The sequence below is a fragment of the Arvicola amphibius genome, chromosome 10, assembly GCF_903992535.2.
Source record: "Arvicola amphibius chromosome 10, mArvAmp1.2, whole genome shotgun sequence".
Lineage (NCBI taxonomy): Eukaryota > Metazoa > Chordata > Mammalia > Rodentia > Cricetidae > Arvicola > Arvicola amphibius.
Window position 1 is genome coordinate 105,694,867 of NC_052056.1, and position 21,988 is coordinate 105,716,854.

Here is a 21,988-nt window from a genome sequence, read left to right on the forward strand (position 1 = left end):
TTGGCGCTTCACAGACTGCCCCTTGAGCAAGGGTGGCTGGGTGGCAACCTCACTCGTTCACGGTGCAGGGAAACCCACAGCGGCCTTCGGGCGGGCCTTGTTGATTTGCCCTTGCCTTGGGCTCAGTGGGCAGGACAGGACTATGCTCCATGAACTCAGAGATCTTGGCTCTGACTCTCACAACAACGCCTTGATGAAGTGAATGCCAGTTTGCAAGCATCTGGGGCTGACCTGCCTGGCGATCACCCTCGGCCTAGCCAGACAACATGCAGATGGACAGTTTGTGTATTTTTTTTATGTCATAGTACAGGGCAGGTGGCTACTGTTTGGGACATTTGGGTGGATGGCTGTTTTTGTTTTCAGCATAAAATGTCTGGCATGTATGGTTGCATCTTAATGGAGCCAGCCAATGAACCTGGTTATTGGCCTGTAATTTTTTTCAGTAGCAGTTCTACCATGAATCCACATTTAAAATCAGAGTTAACTTCCTATAGGCATTTTACCGAGAAAACACTCGGACCTCTTTTCCAATGGCTAAAGTATTACAGCCATGCCCCCTGATATAACTTTATGGCCCCAGTTACATTTGGTTGGTTTGTTGGTACACATCTAAGATTCCGTTGTCTGGCGAGTAGATGGCTTTGGCTGCAAACACACTTTGCCAGATCTCTCAGTTTTTGTAAAAGTGTATGCATTTTTCAGAGCTCTCTCTGAGTTCTTAAACTCTGTCCTTTCCTGAGATCTAAAAGACTGTGTGCGCCGAAGGTGTGGCCAGCAAAACCACTCACAAGACAAACGACATACGCTCAGGAATAGCTAAAGGAAATGCAGTCATCCACAGTCAGGTCCCCCTTACTAACCTGAATTTCCAACTGGTGTACTGCGTTCTGTTCTCCTTGCCTCTCTTTTTCCCACACCTACCCGAGGCCGTGTCTACACTCAGGTCTCCACTGTGAGGCCAACATCTCCCAAACCTAACTTCACTTTTCACTGTTTCTGCCATTGCATCATTGGGCTTCCCCCCCTCCCTCCCCCCCCCCCCCCCCCGCTGGACTTGGGTGTGACCCCGCTCCCCACTACAACCCTCATTGATAAATCCACTGTCAAGATTTAATTGACTGTATTGGCCATTATGTCCCCTAGTGCCCTCTCTGTGAGAATGAGAGGAAGAGCCCCCTCGGGCAGGGCTACAGTACTTAAGAACCATGTGTTTCTTTTGGCCCACTGGCCTGAGTTTTGTATTGTAAACTCCAAGTTCATCTAACTGGGTGTGTTTTCCTCTGTGTACCGCCTGCTGGAGAGCTCAGAGCCAAATGCATATTCTGTCTGTCCCAAACGTCGGTACCTTTTCTCTTCGGGCCCCAGACTCCTCTCAACCTCCTTCCCAGCTGCAGTTACCCCTTTTTCATTTTCATTTTTCCTTTCTGATATCTTTCAAGGAAGCTTTCGTCGATCACTGTCAGTCATGTTCTTTCTTGAACCAGTTTGGATATAAATAAATAAAATGTAATGCCGCTGGATAGAAAACACCCCTCACCCAGCCCCCGCCCCACGGATTCTTAGTGATGTCTGCACAGGAATCACCCCTGTGATTGGCTCCATCTCCCTTCTCAAGCCAAAACTGTGGAGAGAAAATAAAATCGTAGGAAGAAAGGAAAATGGGGATACAGCCCTCCCCAGTATCAGTCTCAAAGAATCCCATGGTGGAAAAAGCTGGGTACAGAGCTTTGTTGGGAGAAAACGTTGTCAAGGAAATGGACACCGATGAGCAATGCAGCCCACTGGGGAAGGCCGTGCTTCTCTTGAGTCAGTCACCAGAAAGTAGCTGTAGGATGTCCGAAGGGACAGAGCCATCGTCCGCTTTAGCCCTGCAATGGCCCTGCCTTGTGTGTGGCCTTCACCTCTGCATGTCACTTACAGGGGAGCACACAGACAGTGCCTCCATGTGCCAGAGAGGTGACAGGAGCAGAACCAAGGAAAGTTGGAGACGCAGGAAGAAGCCAAGAGAATCAGGCAGAGTGGGAAGATAGCCCTGGAGATCTAGTGCACATGAAAGTTAAAGAACCCAAAGAGCAGGCGGCAGGGCTAGGAACGGGAGGGGAAGCAGATGCTCTTTCTTCGCCAATGGTGTCTCATCGGAATTGACAAGATTCACCTCTGCACGGGACCTCGCACTCTCAATCCGGGACTGTGGAAGACCAAAATGTCCCACAAACATCTTTCCTGTAAGCCACAGTCTGAGAACCGTCATGTGAGACTGCCTTGAGGCTGTGGCATTGAACACTGAGTGGGAGGCCACCTGCAGTTGGTGGGGTCCCTTCCCGAAGGCTAAACATTTGCCCAGAATGTCAGCACTCATCAGAAGGCTGTCAAAGCACAGGACCATGAAGCATTGCCAGCACTTTCTGTCTCTCCCTCCCCAGTGCAGTGCAGTTTCTGTATGAGGAAGGGCAGCGTACCCATTGTCGGCCATACAGGTGGCTGCAGAGGAAATGAAGAAGGTTAGCCTTCCATTGCCAGCCATTTGTATTCAGACATGGTGGCCTGAAGAACTAGCCTCGCCTTATTGTGTGGGCTTTCCTGGCTGTCCTAAACCACCCATCCGCTGCAGCATGGGTTATCTTTGGCTCCTGCATCGAAAGGCGAAGCCAACACTGCACAGAGTCGCTGCCCATCACATACTCTACTTATGACTTTTGAATAAAGCCAACCTTTCTTCATTAGCTGAGCCCATTTCTAAAGAAGAGGAAATGGAAGTCCTGATAAACATCATTAAGCCCTGCAAGGATTAGCATCAACAGGATGCCAAGGAGGAGACTTAAGACTATTTAGATGAATTTGAATTCTAATGCAGCACTCAAACGCCCAGCCACTCCTTTTAATGGAGCCACAAGATTTAAAAGCCTACGAATTCTGGGAAGAGACCTCGCTTTCAGTGGAAGTGTTCTCTACATTGCCGCCTGCTCATCACGTTATCAGCTGACTACCTGAGCGGCAAGAAAGGATGATCTAGGACCTTCTACATCAACTACTCCTGGAGTCCCGGCTTTTAGGTAGCTGGGTTTAGAGAAAAAGAATAAAAGTAACCCAAAGGGACACCCAGCCCTCGTCCTTCTGTCATTTAGCGGGGAGGACACAGACAGGAGATGCTTGTGCAGTGGGTTTTCACAGCTCAGCACCCCTACCTCCTAAAGAGGGTACTGGGGATGTGTTGAAGAAGGCAGGTAAAGACCAGGCCTGCTGTGAAGTCTCTGGAACCCAGTACAAAATCAAAATGTAGGATTCCTTGTTCTGGTTTTTTTTTTTCATTTTTCAAAAGATTTAGTCATTTTTAATCTTATGTATGACTGTTTTGCCTGTGTGTACTGTATGTGTGAACTATGCACATCCCTGATGTCCACACAGGCCAGAAGGGGGCATCAGAACCCCTGGAGGTGGAGTTACGGATGGTTGTGAGCCACCATGTGGGTGCTGGGAATTGAACCCAGATCCTCTGCAAGAGCAGCCAGTGCTCTTAACAGCTGAGCCATCTCTCCAGCCCCTCCTTACTCAAATATTTTGAGAATCTCAAAACTGACAACAGAGCCTTCAACAAACTCTGGGTCCCTATAAGACTGCCCAGATTTCCCATCCACTCGTGACAGGCATAGAAGTAAGTGGAAGACATGTAGCCCTCCTTGGATCTCGCTCATAAAGACCTGAAAGGCCCGGGTCACCTCTCAACAGCAGGCATAAGGAGCATGTTCAAAATATAAAAACAAACAAACAAAAAACACTTTCTGTTGTTTTGTTTTTAGAACTTAGAACACAGCATTTTAGGTCCAAAATGCAAATTTATCCTTGCATTGGAGGCTATTGGCTCAGAACTACACCTTCAGGAGGCTGGTCTTTCTTACTGTGTCCAGGTACTGCTGACTGCAATTAACAGAAACCGCAGTCCTCAGACAACAAGAATTCCTGGCTTGTTCATTCATCTGCTGCCTGGTGTCTTCCTGAAGGCTGCCATTCTTGGACCATTCTTAGCTACTGGACCTAGATCTGATCTGGGCTTTGTAAAGCCACTTTGCCTCTAAGTGTAGGAAAGCAGCTTTTCTTCTAGGCTTCCAACAAATTCCACAGAACCCAGCGGGTATTTCCCTCATCCCCTGGAAGGTAAGGACAGAGCAGGAAGTCTCTGCTGGAATCTAAAGCAGAATGAATCAATTTCCTACCACCCTCCAGACAGCCTGTGTGCTCGGAGCTGGAAGAGGCCTCTCAGAGCTTACAGATAGAGAGCCTCAGACAGATTAGGAATAATTTAAATCACATTGTTTTCCAAAAGAAAAAACCTGGGAACGAAACAATACAAAGAAGGCATCCGGGGTGTACACGTGTGCAGACTCCCAAAGAGCCACAGGACCCCGGAGGCCCGAGGTCTGAGTTGGGCGGTAGCAACACAAGTACTCCTTTTATAGACCCTGATCTATGCTTCTCTGCTGGGAGAGGAAAAAAATTAAATGAGAATAAATAGTTGTGAGTCACACTCAAGGATACACTCTCTTAAGGCCGCTGCGATCTTGGGAAGACCCGTGTAGCCCAGTGCAGTGTATACAGTTCAGAGCCTGCTTCCAGAATCACACATCGAGGATGTCAACAAATTGAAGCTGGAGCTCACTTCAATAAGCACCTGCTACCTATCTTGATTTCTTCTTCTTCTTTTTTCCCTACTGACAATGGATGCTTTCTTCCTGTGCACTGTGATGCAATTTGAAACACTTGCCAGACCAGGAAAAATAAATGTTCTCTAGATTCGGTGTGGAGAATCATCCAAATATAGCGAAAGATGGCATTTTCTAGACACTGCAAACTTGGAACAAAGTAACTAGCACATTAAAAAGCACTTTGCCTGAATATCTTGATCTGTGGAATTCGGTGATAAGCCCTGGAATGCAAAGAGCTATTTCTAAGAATTCTGTTCTTATGACCAGACAATGTAGCAATGTTTAATTTCCCCTGTGATCTATGCAGCTGACATGTTCAAACTCTCTAATGGCTTGGATTTTACCCTCTTGTTCCTGTAAATAATGATGATGATGATACTATTGCCTTCATTTAGAGCACCAAGCACGAGACGCCAGGCTTAGTATGACAGCTCTATACAGGTGTTTCCCCAGGTATCTGGAAGAGAGAGCAATGGCCAGTCCCACCTGTCCACCACTCAGGAACATTCGACCTTGCTCTCAGAGCAGTGAACAGAAACTGAAAGGCTAAGTGTTGAGAACTCAGCACTCATATATCTGAGCCAAAGAAAGCTCAGCTGAGATTTCGATAGGGCAAGTCTGGGATAGAGGGCTCCTAGAGACGTCTGGACCTTACCCGGGTCCTCTCACGATTCTCAGTGTACCATAAAGGCTCTGATCGCCTCACTTGTCCATCTTAAGGTCCTTATCATTTTCGTATCTTAATTGCTATGTGTGGTGACCTAGAAGGTAGATATGCATAGTTAGTACGACAAAAGCTATATTTTATTATGCTGAGGGTCGTCACACAAGGCCCACTTTCTAAATTCCTAACTATGATTCTAAGCCTATCTCCTCAAAGTTGCTCACCTGTGCAATGTATCTTAGCTGAAGGTAAGGTCCAGTCTCGAACAGAAGTCTCTGATTCGAAGGTCAAGGGTCCTGCAGGAGACTCTCCAGCCGCAGGGCAGATCAAGGTGGTGTCTCTCCAGATGTGCAGAGCAGAGCATTGCTCTTGACCTCTGCTTAGAGACTGTCCAATGGGTGCCCTGTGGTTCTAGGACTGTCTGGTGATCTTGAGTGAGGGATGGCACTGAGTTCTGGTTATCAGGTCCAGTCTTGGGTGTTGTGGGGTTCCTAAGATGTTTTTACATGTCTAAAAGTCATTTTTTTTTTACTATTTTTTATCACTCTCTGTTTATCAGGGAGCAGGGTGTCTAAGTGCTAAAGATGAAAAAGTCTGCACTGGGATATAAGAAATGGGTCTGGGTCTTACGAAGACAACGTCATCATCCATAGTCTTTAGCCAAGGCGATAAGAAAAGACATAGGTTGACTTCTACGGAAGGGTGCACAGCTGCGCTTGAGTACGCAAGCTCAGCCTGCAAGTGGTCCAGCCTCACCCAGTGCACAGCTCAGCCTCACTTTCTTACGCAACTGCCTGATTTAAAGCGCTGCAGTTGATGAGCGGAACACCATTTTGAGCGTTGAGTACAACCCTGAGCACATATTTTGATTTCATGAAGTGCTGACCCTAGAGGAACTGGAATTCCTACCAAGCGGCTTCTACCTACTTTTTAAAAATCCAGTCGCTTTTCTTGTTTAACAGTCCATTGCTTTTACATTTCCCACATCTGATACTGTCTATAAAAAGCCGCCCAGGAACCAGTCACACACACCCCAGCTGATCATGTGAAGTTCCAGGCATGTGAGAAACACACATCACAGGTGCCAAGTATTTCGAAGAAAGAAAATCAAATGAGGAACTCAGAATGTGTGCTTATAATGTTTTGTTTTAGGAGCCGGTTCCCCATATTCTCATTCCCCATAGGGATATGCCTGCATCTCTGAAATGTTTCCATTCTCCAAGTACAGGATTTTGACCAAACCTTCCTTTTGTTGGGATATATATATGTGTATATATATATATATATATATATATATATATATATATATAAATTCAAATGTTAAAGGAGAGGAACTTTTTCCTTCTCTGCTCACTAATGACTTCTAGTATAAAAAAAAAAAATGCCTTGTATTTACTGGGCAGTGGTGCCACATGCCTTTAATCCCAGTACTTAGGAGGCAGAGATGGGCAGATCTCAGCAAGTTCAAGGCCAGCCTAGTCTACAAAGCGAGTGCCAGGACAGCCAAAGCTACACAGAGAAACTCTATTTCAAAACAAGCAAACAAACAAAATGGCCTTGTATGGATACTTGTTGAAAAAAATGAGTCAAATCACACCATCTGCTGTTACAAGGGTTCACAACTTGGAAAGCGCATAAGCATGTCCACACGTGTCTGGACATTAAGTCTCCTCTGGGGCTCTGTGGGGAGGGATACTATGCGTGTATCTGACAGGAGAGGGGTCAATGCTTGACTGTTACCTAAAGCAGCTATACTGGAAACTCAGAACTGTGGAGGTAGATGGATTCCTAGCTCATCCAGTCCTTCCAGTCCTAGCCCTGGGCCTCCTCTTCGCATCCAGGATTCCAACCCCAAGAAAGAAGTTGTAGGCAAAAGGAGACCAGGCTTACACGTCCTTGTGACTCATTTCAGGTGGGTCTTTTCCGCAAGTCAGGAGTGAAGTCTCGAATCCATGCTCTGCGTCAAATGAATGAGAGCTTCCCTGAGAACGTGAGCTACGAAGACCAGTCCGCATATGACGTGGCAGACATGGTGAAACAGTTCTTCCGGGACCTCCCAGAGCCCCTGTTCACCAACAAGCTCAGTGAGACCTTCCTCCACATCTATCAGTGTAAGTAGCAATGGCACAGTGGGCCCACCTGTCAAGAGGGTGGAATTTTAAAGACGTATTTATTATGTATATGTGTGTGTGTGCATGTGTGTATGTGCACCACATGCATGCAGTGCCCATGGAGGCCAGAAGAGGGCATAAGATCCCCTGGAACTGAAGTAACAGATGGCTGTGAGCCACCATGTGGGTACTAAGACCCAAACCTGGCTCCTCTGTGAAAATAATACTTTCAGCTACTGAGCCACATACCCAGCCCTACAAGAGATGGAATTGTAATTATACAAGTAATTCATGAATCTTGTGAAGAAGTATATAAAAGTTACAATCCTACCGCTTCAGATATAGCCTTTGCTCGGTTTGCTATGTATATCTCCATGCCATTCTTTGTATGTGTCTGAGGATACCTTCCCAAGATCAATATATGCCTACTCAGTACATCTTTGTATACATTCTCAAGCTAACTTCCAATATAGTTCTAATGTATTTAAAACAAAAAAGGATCTAATAGAATTGTGTGTGTGTGTGTGCGTGTGCGTGTGTGTGTGTGTGTGTGTGTGTGTGCGTGCGTGTGTGTGTGTGTGTTAACCTAACTTAATTTTTGGAAGGTAAACATTCTCTTTGATATAAAATTTGATTGTAGACTCAGAGTCAGGTGTATTATAATGGTTGGAAACAAACAAGGAAGCAGATGTATTTTAACTGGTGATATGTAAGCAACTTACATTTTCATCTGGAAGAGTTTAAGTGACATTAAATCAGTAGTTCTCCACACAGCCACTATAGCTAAAGTAGTAATGAGAAGAACAATTGATTTAAAGGCCCATTCTGCTGAACGTAGTTACAAAGGCAGGCATTAGGAAGGAGCAGGCAGGCCTTTTCTCGATAGGATAATGATATCATTACAAATTGGCAAATCAGCTTCGGGTCCCAAGTATCGTTTCTTAGGGCAAAATTACTCTGGTCCACAGACTTCAATTTTTACATCAAAATATTCCTCAAATGGGTCCTGGATGGAACTGATCCAATCTAAAGAGCCTGTACCACATGTGTTTAAGAAGTGCGTCATATTACTATTCAGGGAGGACTGTACCACCCATCAAAACAGAATAAAGGGTGACACACTAAATAAATCCTGTGTTGTCAGAGTGAATAGGTTAAGCTGAATTCATGCTCCTGGAGCCCCCCAAAAAATGCCCGCAGTGGCGTTGCTGGGAGAGGTCACACTCTGATTTCAATTAAACCTCCTTATGGACATAGTATTTGCATTCAATCAGCTCTTGGGTTGAAGCTGGCACTATCTACAGCTAAAGCTAAATTATTTCCAAGAGATAAATATCTTTTTAGCTCTTCCCTAGACTTGCAACCAAGAAGCCAGATTAAAGCAGGGCTTCATTTTATCAGAGCAAACATTTACAGAACAAGGCTGCGTTGAGCGCTGCAGAGCTTAGGCTGTGTGGCACTCACTGTCTGTCCTTAGGGACCTTCGACTAGAGGGAGGTGAGACCAGCATAAATGACTGCAAAACAGTTGGAGAGCATCTGTTCAAAAAAGGAAAAGAAAGGTTATGAAGACAGATCCATGAAGGTTGAGGCTAGCAATGGGAACCTGGTGGAAGGAAATGGCAGGAGGTTGTTATGAAGGAACGCATTGTGGACGAAGCAAGTCACACTGTCAGAAGCGTGCAGGGGATTTGTCCTGCGTGAATGCTAAATGCACAGCACTGCACCAGGGGACACCGAGAATCTAGGGGGCCAGGGTCACACGAAAGTGGCATTAATGACAAGGGCAAGAGGTTTATACTTGATGTGGTATGAACTGGAGAGCCGCCAGATGTTGAAAAACTTAAGTTACAACGCCCGAAGCAGAACCAATCTCCCACACACAAATAGTTATTTAACAAGTAGAACATTTTATTAGTACACATGGCATGAAGAAAAGTGAAATTAAGCCATGCCAGTGTTGGGTAAACCTACAGTCCAGTGCTGCTAGGACATCAGGGTCTTTGCCGCTCTCCAAGTCAGACTACAACAAAGTGTGCTTACGGAGTGGTTCAGTCTCGGCACAGTTGCCAGCACTTACAGAATTTACAGAATTGCCACACCTCCATAAAGTCACACTTTGAGGCACCAAGAGAGAGCCAGGCATCTCCTTGGACATGTGTCTCTTCTCATGGAGAACATGGACCTCACAGAAACACCTAACGTCGTCACTGGTCCCATCAGCCTAAGCTGGTTTACAATGACCCTAACATAGTCCGTGGAAAGAGGAACTGAGTGACCAACCACCTTTGGTATGAGCTGATATGGTTCATCCCTAGATCCGTGGGAGGGCCCAACCCTCCCATAACCAAAAGGAATGTGTTTCGTTAGTGGAGAAGGGAAGGAAAGTGGATCACAAGGGTGAAAAATCAGAACTGATTTTGGATCTGTGAATCAGGACCTGTGAGTAAGAGGAACCAGGTAGACAAAAATGGAAGCTTAGGGAGCTGGCACACTCCTGGGGTTCCAACAGATAAATTTCACGTCGTAACAACAGGTATCTAAGCAGATACCCAGGTTCGGCTGCCTCCCAGGTCTCCAAAGTATCTCTGTCTTCAGCTCTGCTACCCTCACTTGCTGCTGTCAGAGGTTTAACTCGAATGCAGTGTTGGATGGGTCAAGAGAAGATTTTAATCCTACCAGTCTATTACAGAGGGCGGTGAGGGACCTGGGACAACCCTAAGACTTTCAGGCTTGGTAGTCGGGTTGGGGGAGGGCATGGAGGGGAGACATAGAAAGGGAAAGGAGAAAGGACCGAGAGCAGAGACAGAGCAGTCAGGAGAGATGCTGAGTGTGAGAGACAGGTCGCCACCCACGTGGTCATAGATTCTATGGTACTTAACACAGACAGATCTGGAACCATTTCCCAAGAACCAAGAAAGAGGCAGGGACCACAACAATGCCACATGTAACAATAAGTGTGGCATAATGAGCAAAGCCAATAGAATCCAGAATAAACATATCTTCAGATAGACAAAGGAGCACAGGAAAAGAAAGGACACAGAGACACAGCATATGCGCATGGCCAGTGACTTCGAGATGAACAGCGTGGGAGCAAAAGCTGGAGCGGAAGGAAAGTTTGGCCGGCCGAGGTTAGATAACACACCCACACAGGAGACACCTTCCCTGGCGGCATTTTACAAGCAGTTCAGGGCTGAGTGATCTTGAACCATCGGTTCTACTGGTTTCCGCATAGGCCAGGGAAAAAAAGAAAAAAACAATTTCACTGTCACTCAGACACAAGTGCTGTTCTCCAGAAAACCCAGTCACATCTTTGGCCGATACGCAATAGACAGGGTGAACCCCTAACACGCGGTTACTCTTTCCTAGACATCTGGATTTGCTGACCCACACAATGCTAGAAAGGGCCAGGAGAGCCCGGCACAGATGCTCACAGGAGGACATATCCTCCAGCCTCGGGATCCCAGACACTGTGTGTCTAGAGCAGCCAGTGTCGGGCACCTCTACCAGTAATTGATATCTGAGTGTTGCTTCTTTATCACATTAAAGACATAGTGACATACAGTGAGACAGTGTGTACATCATAAAGCACAATTGAAAGCTCAAGGGACTGTCATACGCACACTGTCCCGTACCTCAGCAGTACAAGCACCTTACTATGGAGCTCCTGCCTGTGTCTTTGAATCAAACCTAAATGATCATGAACCAATCACAGCCAGGAGGGCAGCAAAATACAGACCCTCGTTCCCAGTTTGTTGTGATTTTTATGTTTTTCCAGGTTGTGTTTTTGAGCTATTTACCTCTTAAGTCTATGTGATAAGTGCCCGCCACCTCCACAAGAGTCCCCTTCAGAGGGAGGGTGAGATGCTATTCACTCCCCAGAGCTGTAGGGTACCTGGTTCCTGTTCCTTATCAAACAGGTGACACTTGGTGACCATTCAAAGTCAGATCAGTGCCTTCTCCAAATTGAGCTCTGGTGACTTGTAGGGACAGGAAGGATCCACTCATCAATGAGGCACTGGCTCCCTAGGGGTGGCCAAGGGCGAACAGCTCACCCATTGATTGCTCAAGGTTCACTGTACCACACCAGCAACACGGCCTAGGGCTCTACTGTGGTGGGGGAGAAAACAGGTCCTTGTCTTTTGACCCAGTGGCTTTCACAAGTGAGTCCCACCCAGCCTGGGCTGTCCCTGGAGCTGCCGGGCAAAGAGGGTGAGCAAGAGAGGAGCCAGGCTAACAGAGCCCCAATCCAACACCAGCTTCCATTAACATAGCAATATGAAGAGAGGAGAGCCTGGTGCTCAGAGTGTGAGATGCAGGGTGGTGGCTTTGCTCTTAGTACCTCTGGGACACTCAGACGGGTCCTGGAGTTTGCCCAGATGAGCTTCGAACTCCAGCTCTGCCCCTCACTGTGACTTCTCAGATTAACTACAGATGATGTCTCTGCGTGTCTTCTGTCTGGAAGAGGAGCGCATGCATGTCTCCCCCACCGGCTCTGCTCTGTCCCTCTAACAACCTGACACCCACCTCTCTTCAGATGTCCCTAAAGAGCAGCAGCTGCAGGCTGTGCAGGCAGCCATCCTGCTGCTGGCGGATGAAAACCGGGAAGCCCTGCAGACGCTCCTGTGCTTCCTCCACGACGTCGTGAACTTAGTGGAAGAAAATCAGATGACGCCCATGAACCTGGCCGTGTGTCTGGCCCCCTCCCTCTTTCACCTTAACTTACTGAAGAAAGAAAGCTCGCCAAGGTGAGTTCTCACCGCTGTCAGCCGTTCCCAAACCAGGTCTCCCACCAAGGCCTATTTTCTTAAGAAGTAAAATTAAACAAAAGTGTTGTCATAGGACAGTTCAGACAGAAGGCTTTCGGGGGAAGGACAGGCACCCTCATTCCTGGGCTGGGGCGCGTAGCACTACTGAGGTAGCCCTGAATGACATCAGTAGCGATCCAGAAAGTCCAAGAAGTTTTGCTTTATTTTATTTGAGTGGGAAGGAGAAGGAACATACATAAAAAGGAATTTTACAACCGTTGGCTTCAAAAGACTTTATTTAAAAAACAAGGCACGGGAACCTGCAGTGGAGCAGTTTCAAAGGGAGAGAGAAACATAATTTTTCCACCTACTGCTCTTCCTGTCTTTGTACTTTTCCATGGCTTTTGGCTGTGAGTTGTCAGCCTGCCAGCCTGCCTTGGAGCATCTAAAAATGTGTGGTCATTGGTTTTTATTTGGAAAGGAGAAAGCCTGGGATCTGGGCAGCATCTGGGGATAAACAGCAAACAGATGGGACAGCCCGGGTATCCCAACATACTCCGACTGGGGATCTGCTTAGCACATTCACATTCAATTACAGAGTCATCCAAAAGAAATACGCCACCGGGAAGCCAGATCAGAAGGACCTCAATGAAAATCTAGCAGCAGCCCAGGGGCTCGCCCACATGATCACAGAGTGCAACCGACTCTTTGAGGTGAGGTCGTGGAACTAGCAGCAGGTTGGGAACGAGGGGATGGATGATCGCTTGTGATTCTTATCTCTTTGCTCTCCATTTTCTGACGACAGCAATGTGCACTGTAGCTCTGGTCTCCGCCCCCAGGAGTTATGAAGAGCTAGCAATACAGTCCAGGCTTTGACAGCCACTGGCAGTTGGGGCTCATCACGACAATTTCTCACGCAGACAGTTGGATTGCCTTCCTTTGTCAGGCTTAAGGCCAGTTGGTCAGCTACATGACATTTTATTTTTGCCTCAAGACGTGATTAGGGTCCTCCTCTGTCTCTCTGCCTGTTTCTCTTTCTCTGTGTATGTGTATGCACGTGCGCTTGAGTATGATTGAGTAATCCTTGTCACTAGGATAATTGACAACCAATGACTGTAACCGTACATGCATTCAAGAGGCAAGCGGGGACACCTGGCACGCTCTCTATGGCGACACTGGCCTTTGTCGGTGGGAGAGCTGTACAACAAATAGTGAAGACATGTCTGAGTCATAGCTGTGCTTTCCCTCCATGTGTCAGCGTGTGAATGAGTGACGTTGTCTGAGCCCACGCTTGCCAAACGGAATAAAAAGCAAAGTGGAGCACGTGATCAGGAAGGCTTACCAGTGTGTAGGATAATAAACATCAGCTCACAAATCCTATTTGTGTTTCCTGACTTTCTTAGACCCTGGTCTTAGATGGCCCAGCCCATGCTCGCCCTTGACTGGAGAGGCATGCCTCTGTCTCCTCGGTCAGCCTCAGAATCTCTTTAGCTCACTGCTTTGCTCTTCCGTGCATTCCCTGGCTCAGGTTCCACATGAGATGGTGGTCCAGTCTCGTAGCTCCTACTTGGAGGCTGAGATCCATGCCCCCAGCCTGGAAGACTTGGGAACGCAGCTGGCAGAGAGTGGGGCAACTTTCCACACGTACCTGGAGCATCTTGTCCAGGGCCTCCAGAAAGAAGCTAGGGAGAAATTCAAAGGGTGGGTCTCATGCTCCAGCCCCGACAACACAGACCTGGCTTTCAAAAAGGTAAGATTCGCTTCCGCTGCAGAATGTGTGCGTCACCGTGGGACTTAGCACCTGCGCGAAAGGCGAAGGCCCAGGTGCCGCTCTATTCAAAGGCCACCAATACCACTCTCATCGGAGCCCAGCCTGTACAGAGGGCTGCTGGATCCCAGTCAGTCTCTGCCCCTTTTCTGATGCCGGGAAAATCAATGCCCGGCATTTTTCACTTGCAAAGAGTTGCATTCTAAGAGCGCCTGTCAGAGAAGGACTACATACATAGAAGTCGAGTGGATTAGAACACGTCTGGCTCACGCCACTTGAGTGTGTTTGTGGCGGTGGCTGTTTTGATTATCATCCTTCTCCTCATCAGCCTAAGTACTGAAGTATTTGCATTTTAGCTCCGGGTGCAGCATGACTGGCTCACTTTATATAACCAGAGATGGTTTAGAAGGCCCCACACAGCAGGATAAGGGTAGGTCTGGTTGGCCCCTAGTGATCTCTTCAGCCCCTGCCCATGTCTTTGCCAAGGTCGGGGACGGGAACCCGCTGAAGCTGTGGAAGGCGTCTGTGGAGGTGGAGGCACCACCGTCTGTGGTGTTGAATCGTGTGCTGAGGGAACGCCACCTGTGGGATGAGGACTTCGTGCAGTGGAAAGTTGTGGAAACTCTGGACAGGCAAACTGAAATCTACCAGTACGTGCTGAACAGCATGGCCCCGCATCCCTCCAGAGACTTCGTGGTTCTCAGGTAGGCCTGAATACGTGGCGTGGCGTTTGAGGTCCTGCTCCCAAGGCAAGATGAGAGCTGCCTACGGAAGCACTTCCTCCAGTCCTCCCAGCCTGCTCTGGGGCTCTAAGCTCCTCTCTGACTTCCGGCATCTTCACCCAATTTATAGCTCTGCCCAGGCTCTCTGATGGCCCCTCTCCTGTGGGACACACAGTTTATTAGGCCATGAATATCACATCCTCAAAACAGAGGCTGTTCATCGGGTTTGTCTGCCAAATTATGCAAATCAAAGCCAATTGGCCTTCCTCCTGCTTTTGTCTTTCTCCCTAGGGAAAACAGGTTTTCATTTTGGAGAACTTGAAGATGGGAGTGTGTGTGACCTCACATGCTCACAATTAATTGCCATGCATGGCAGTTCCTGCTCAGCCCCAAAAGTCCCAGTGTGCAGAGACACTGGGCTTTCTATTAAAATTCAGTCCTGGCAAAGCTTCCTGAATCCTGTCTGCCATGGAAATACTGTTTCTGGTGGGTTCAGGGGTTAGTCCCAGAACCCTGCCCTTTGGCCTTGGAGTGGGATGCTCATCCAATCACAGGAAGCTTGCACAGCAGAAATGCACACTATTTCACCAGCAAGAGCAGGAGTTGGGGAAGACTTAAGACCACGAACAAAACGTAATTAGAGCAATATATCCTTTTTATTAAAAAACACGAGTAAACAATTCCTTCTTTGGGGATCAGCAGTGTAAGAGGATTCTCTAGTGAAATCCCCAAACGCGTATTTGAAATAGTTGCCTTCTGAAGTGAGCTCGGAGGGCAAACCAAAGCTGACTGGTCTTGGGCCCTTTGTGTATTTGGATCCTTAAGACCTTAATTTTGAAGTGTGTGTTTCTCCTAACCATCTGTGTGTATCCCAGCAACCTTGTCCTGATAGAGAACGTAGACCATTAGCTGCGGTGGCCTCTGCCAGTTATTAGGGCATCCCTCATCTTGTGGCATTAAAATGGGACCCTGCAACTCACAAGCAGAAAGCGCCCTGTCCAGGACTAGAGCTGTGTAGATGGGGAGTCCCTGCACAGAACGTTCCTCCTTCCGTCTCCAGTGACTCCACTGGCTTGCTGCTTCCTGTAGATCATCCCCATCATCCCTTATGCCAGTCACAGCTTCTGGCTCTGAGGGTGCCTGTAGTGGGCAGCAGCCAGCTGACCGATCATGGTCTCCTCTGAGAGTTTAGACTTCTGAGTGTGTGTGAAAGTGTGTGCGAAAGTGTGTGTATGTGAGAGAAAGTGTGTGTATATGTGCGAGAGCATGTGTGCTTGAATGTGTGTGAGAGAGGAAGTGTATGTGTGTGAGGGTATATGTGGGAAAGTGTGCACGTGTGTGTGTGAGAATGCATTTTGTGTGTGTGTGTGTGTGTGTGTGTGTGTGTGTGTGTGCTCATGCCTGCACATGTGTGCCTAGGCCGGAGGTCAATCTTGGGTATTGTTCCTCGGGAGCCATCTACTTCATTATCTTTGAGGCAGGGTCTCTCTTTGAGACCTGAGGCTAGTAGGCTAAGCTGACTTGGCCCGACAGGTCCAGGGAACATCTTGCCTCCACCTCCCCAGTGATGAGACTCCACGTGTGCACCATCATACCTGATTTTTTATGCCAGTGCTGGGGATTGAACTCAGTTCCCTACGCTTATGCTCCTTTGCCAACTCGGTTCTCCCCTTAGATCCTCTTTGTACTCTCCTGGGTCAAACTTACATATCTCCTCTGCCCCGTCTCCTGGCCCCAGCTCTGCACAGAAGCACACTGCACTTCCTTCACTGTCTGCAGGGTTCTTCTTAGACTTGCTTGTCTCTCCCCCTGGGCTGTAAGTATCTTCACGTCCTCATGGCTTCTCAGGCCCAGAACATAGAACAATTGAGTGAGTGCAGATTCTAAATGGTAGCCTTTTGATGATGGGTAGGGGATGGAGCCTCAGTTTGGGGTTCCAAACCCAGGTCTGGGAGCTTCCACCCTCTAAGTAGGAGAATGATATCTGTGCTTTGAACCACACTTTGTAAACTTCATACAAGCTCACAGAAACCATTAGCTTAATCCTCTCACTGGAGCTATAGAACCCAGGTTTAGTGCAGGAGGCTTAAGTGTGAGTTTAGCTGTGTGCTTGGGGGTCTCCCGTCTCTCTTCCCTTCACCCTGAAGCATGTCTTGTTTGGTTCCAGGACCTGGAAGACTGACTTGCCCAAAGGAATGTGCACCCTGGTATCCCTGTCTGTGGAGCATGAAGAAGCCCAGCTGATGGGCGGCGTGCGGGCGGTGGTGATGGACTCTCAGTACCTTATAGAACCATGCGGTTCCGGCAAGTCCAGGCTGACCCACATCTGCAGGATAGACCTGAAGTAAGTGGTCACACTGGGTGTTGGTAGTTCCCATGAACCTCAGCTCACAGGGTATATACACCCAAACCCTGCTTGTCATTCTGATGCCTTCCTCGGCTAGTCCGTTTCTTCACCGCCATGAACCAGCTTCCAGAGGATCACACGCCATAGTCTCTCGCCTTCCCATTTCCTAAATGCTGACATTTGGCCTTTAGAATTTTCTCCTATTTGTTTTCACTTTGTTCTAATTCATTCGTTCATGCCTTTCCGCAGACATGCAATGGCGTGGTGTTTGTGGCATACACAAGGATGTTTGTTTTGACGTATGTCCACACGGCAGAACCACCAAGTCAAGTTATGAAAATATCCAGCAATGATCAAGAGTATTTTGTTCCCCTACAGTCATCCATGTGGAATGGGATGGAATGATGGTCATTAGTGTCAGGGAATCAATTGATAGAGTGAAAAACACGTCTGCTTCTTTGCTGGCACAGTGACTCAACTATTCGTTCAAGCTGCCTCCAATGCATTTTAGAATGACAGGAGGAGGGGCATGCAAGTCCCAGCGAACAAACTTAGTGGTGAAAGAACTGGAGACATCCCTACCGTGCCCTGATGACAGCACATGGGCACACAGATCTTTAAATGCTTGATGAGAAAAGTAACCATAGCCATCAATTGCTTAGAACCTACAGTCCAACTGAAATGTTGGGGATCAACATTTACCTCCCCAACCCCAAGCCTTATAGTCTTGTAGTCTCCGGTCAGCACCATCCATCCCTCTGATTCAGTGAGTTCCATCTTTTTAGACTCCATGTAGAAGTGAGAGCATGCGGTTCTGAGCCATCTACGCTTAGCCTATTATATTGAACATAGCGACGTTCATCAGCTTTGTCACTGTGGCCAAAATGACAGCATCTCCCTTTTTAAGACTAAAAATCATCAGATAGACAGATAGATGGATGGACAGACTGGCAGATGGACAGATGATAGGTAGGTAGATGGACAGACAGATGGACGTATGTGTGCATGTATATGCCACGTTTGCTTTATCTACCCACTTAGCACTGCACACTTTGGTTAATTCCACATCCCAGCCCTTATGAGTAATTTTGCAATGAGCGCGAATGTGGAGATGCTGACTGCATTTTCTCTGGATATGTACCCAGGAGCAGGGTCATTAGATCGCCTGGAAGCATCCTTATTTTCGATTTTGAGGACACATACAGAACACGCAAGTACCTCAGGCTCAGTAAATATGAATTCTATTCTTTTCTGTTTTTTAATTTATTTTTATTCATGTGTACATAGTATATGCATGTATACATGTTCATATGCACATGTGCCTATGTGGGGACACATGTGGTCAGGCAGAGGTCAATTCTGAATGACATTGTGGTTGTTGTTGTTTTTTTGTTTTTTTTTTTTGTTTTTGTTTTTTTTTTTTTTTTTTTTGGTTTTTTGAGATAGGGTTTCCCTGTAGTTTCTAGAGCCTGTCCTGGAACTAGCTCTTGTAGACCAGGCTGGCCTCGAACTCAGAGATCCGCTTGCCTCTGCCTCCCGAGTGCTGGGATTAAAGGCGTGCGCCACCACCGCCCGGCTCAGAGGTCAATTCTAAGTATCTTCCTCAATTGCTCCCTCTGGGCACCTGGAGTGGAGGGAGGCATCGTCTCTCGCTGAACCTGACTCTCACTAATTGGCTAGACTGGCTGACCATTGAGCCTCAAGAAACTCTGTTTCTGCTAAATTCTGCCTTTTTCATAAGTGCTGAGGGTGACAAGTGAGGAGCCTCAGGTTCCCACAGCAGACTCTTGATTGGCTGAGACTTCTTCTCATGTTTCTTTTATGCCTGTTCCCTCCACTGTCCCTGGTTTGAACTGAACACTTCAAGGAAGGCATTCAACACTGAATTATGTGCTTAAGTAAATATAAAATTAGTGGGGTTTTGTGGTTGATTTGGTTTTAGGGTTTTTTTTTTTTTTTTTTTGAGACCGACTTTCACTGTGTAGCTCTGGCTGTCCTGGAACTCGCTCTGTAGACCAGGCTGGACTCGAACTCACAGAGATCCACCTGTCTCTGCCTTGATTCAGTGCTGGAATTAAAGGTGTGCGCTGCCACTGCCCAGCTTGTTGGTTTTTGGTGAATTCTACATTAAAACTGAGTCTTCCTGTTCCCTTTGAGAAGCTGGTACCATTCTGATGAACTATAGACAGTGCTTGGTGACAAAATACTGAGTGGTGGACTAAGGTCCTCAGACCCCTGAGGCCGCAGAGCTGTCCCCAGGGTACTGATGACCCAAGCGTGAGGGCAGCTCTATCCCCTGGCAAGTTTCCCACTTCCTTCTGCTTTCCTCCTGCAGGGGTCACTCCCCAGAATGGTACAGCAAAGGCTTCGGACACCTCTGCGCTGCTGAAGTCGCCAGAATTAGAAACTCCTTCCAGCCCCTCATTGCTGAGGGTCCAGAGACAAAAATCTGAGCTCTCCCCCGTGTGACGTCAAACTCAGGGAACACGAAGAGGAATGAACGAACGCTCACGGTGTGTGGAGTGCACTGTCCCGTGGGAACAGGTGGCCACGGACCATATTCCTAACCTGCCTGGAGATGGCTAATCCTTACTAATACATAATGTCTTCGACATTTATCTATGTTGCTTAAAATTAAATGGGTTATTCCTTACGTATTGCCTAATTTGCTATTTAAAGGCTTCTAAGAAGCGTGTTTTAGCTGTAAATAAATGTACTGTAGCATTTGTATATGTGTGTGTATATCTCCCTTTGCTGTATATATGTAAAATACTGGTTTTATATATAATTAAGTGTCTGACTCTGTGAGTCTCCTCACATGGCACTTCCCAGGTTGCTGGAGACCCCGTGTCCCTACTGTCCTGCCAGCTGAGCAGAACCTGCTGCCAATAACCAAAGCGTGAAATGTGTCCTCTGTCGGTCTGCCCATGCTTACCCAAAGATTAGCTAGCCAAAGAATAACAGCATTATTAAGCCTCTTCCACGCACTGGCCTCTTATTTCTGATGTTTAAGAACTGGAGTGGGATGTTGAGATAAACTGAGCGAAATAACATTTGCTTCTCCTTAACACAAAGCAGCAGGTAAGAGTTTGTTGCCAAATCCAAGGCTAGATTTTTGATTGCCCTCTGGGCCCACTCTATGAAGTTTGAGTGGGATGTCAGGTGACCGTTAGAGTTGGCACCAGGGACTGAAACAGAACTGGTACCACCACCCCCTCCATAGGGGCGAAGAGCAGAGCCTGTCCACAAAGCCAAAGGGAGCCCCATGTCCTCTGGAGACTCAGATAATTCTCATAATGCTGTTTAGTGACCTATTTGACCAGTGGCCTACATGGCCACAGTTATTCAACATGTTCTTGCACTGACCTTGACTCTGGACACCAGACAAAGAGTCCAGGGTCAACACAGCTTCAGGGAATTCATAGTGTCCTATATATGATGCTCTTAAAAATCTAATCTATTAAAATTCTTGCAATCTAAAAGACAGGGTTTTAAACTAACAGAAGACCAAAACTGTGTCGTTAGTTATTTGTGCAAATTACAAGCAAATATATCAACCCCATGTTTTTCATTATCCGGCACCAGCGCCCGTGTGTTTGACCCCAGCCTTATTTATTATTGTACAGACTGAGCAAACTGGTCTTCCTGAACCACGTGAGAATGGATTTGCTCTTTTTATTGTAATGCAGCATCTATAGAGAGATAACTTATTATATGTCTGCCTTCCAGGAGAAATTTCCTTAAGCTGTCTGGGCAGAGATTGATATCCTAATTCAGCAGCTGGTGTTGGAAGAAAGGCAAAAACAAATCTGTGCTTTCAGGGTTGTTGTATGGCATACAGTAACGCGATGTTTTCTGTTATCTGTGGAGTGCAATCGTTTGACTGGGAGGAATAAAGATGTTTTCTGTATGTTTGGTGTGACACAAGGAAAATCAGGGCAGGGATTTTTGCATTCTCATGTCTACCTGGAAAAGTGTCGGTCAGACCACAGGTCACCCACTGTCTGGGCAGTGCTCTGTGGATTGGACAAATTCACTTCTGCCATTACGTCATGCATGCCATGCTGGATGGCGTTTTATGTATTGGCAAGATTGTCAGTGGGGCTTAGTCCGGCTCAACACTGTTTCTACTCCAGCGATGGGTACTATGCATTTGAAAGCAGAATGGGCACCCCGGGATGAATGGCATTGTTTCCCAAGGAACATCCTTACTTAGCAAGCACTGAGAACCACCTAAGACCTTGTTAAAATGCTAGGATCCAGGCAGTCTGGGTGGGCCTGACATTCTGTATTCCTAATGAGCCCATGGGATGCAAGTTGCTGTCTCAACGACACACTCTGGAAAAAAACAAGGACCCAGGGAATGCTTAAAACTGAATAAAATGATATGATTGTATTTCTCACCCCCTCTCTCTTCCAGCTAACCTGACTTTTGAATTTTATGCACACGCTAATCACATCACCTCTGCTAACCACAAAGCACCTCTTTAAAATAAAAGGAAAGGGGGGTTAGAAAAATGATGCATTGAGCTTGTTTGTCAAATACCACAGTATTTTATTCATTGTTGTTATCTTGCCGATGGAAATAAAATATTTGCATTTAAATAGTATATTTATACCTCATGTATATTTTTACCTCAATTGTTGGTATCAATCATCAATTGTAAATAATTGCCAAGGCAGATAAATTTATATCCATTAAATATTTCCTATTTTCTATAAATTACATGTGGATTTTCATGACTCATTCTGTCAGCAGAAAGCATGCTTCACGAGGAATACTTCTCTAGAAGAGTTTTCCATAAAGTTGACTCCTTTGGCTCCAAAGGATGTCAACAGACATTTGCTGATAGGCTAGATGTTGAATGTCAGGGCTGGAGAGATGGCTCAGTGGTTAGAGCACTGGCTGCTCTTCCAGAGGACCTGGGA

At 46.9% G+C, this 21,988-nt stretch overlaps 1 protein-coding gene across 3 annotated transcripts in view; it reads left to right on the forward strand.

The window, feature by feature from the left end:
- Stard13 (StAR related lipid transfer domain containing 13) overlaps positions 1-21,782 on the forward strand; it is a 161,970-nt gene extending 140,188 nt beyond the window's left edge. For all 3 annotated transcript variants that reach the window (XM_038344788.2, XM_038344789.2, XM_038344790.2), the window contains 7 exons: positions 7,277-7,475; positions 12,012-12,222; positions 12,821-12,935; positions 13,751-13,972; positions 14,477-14,694; positions 16,880-17,056; positions 19,395-21,782. In XM_038344788.2, the coding sequence (XP_038200716.1) occupies positions 7,277-7,475; positions 12,012-12,222; positions 12,821-12,935; positions 13,751-13,972; positions 14,477-14,694; positions 16,880-17,056; positions 19,395-19,512 (1,260 nt within the window). In that variant the 3' untranslated portion in view covers positions 19,513-21,782. The remainder of the gene's footprint in view (positions 1-7,276; positions 7,476-12,011; positions 12,223-12,820; positions 12,936-13,750; positions 13,973-14,476; positions 14,695-16,879; positions 17,057-19,394) is intronic.
- The last annotated feature ends 206 nt before the right edge of the window (positions 21,783-21,988 follow it).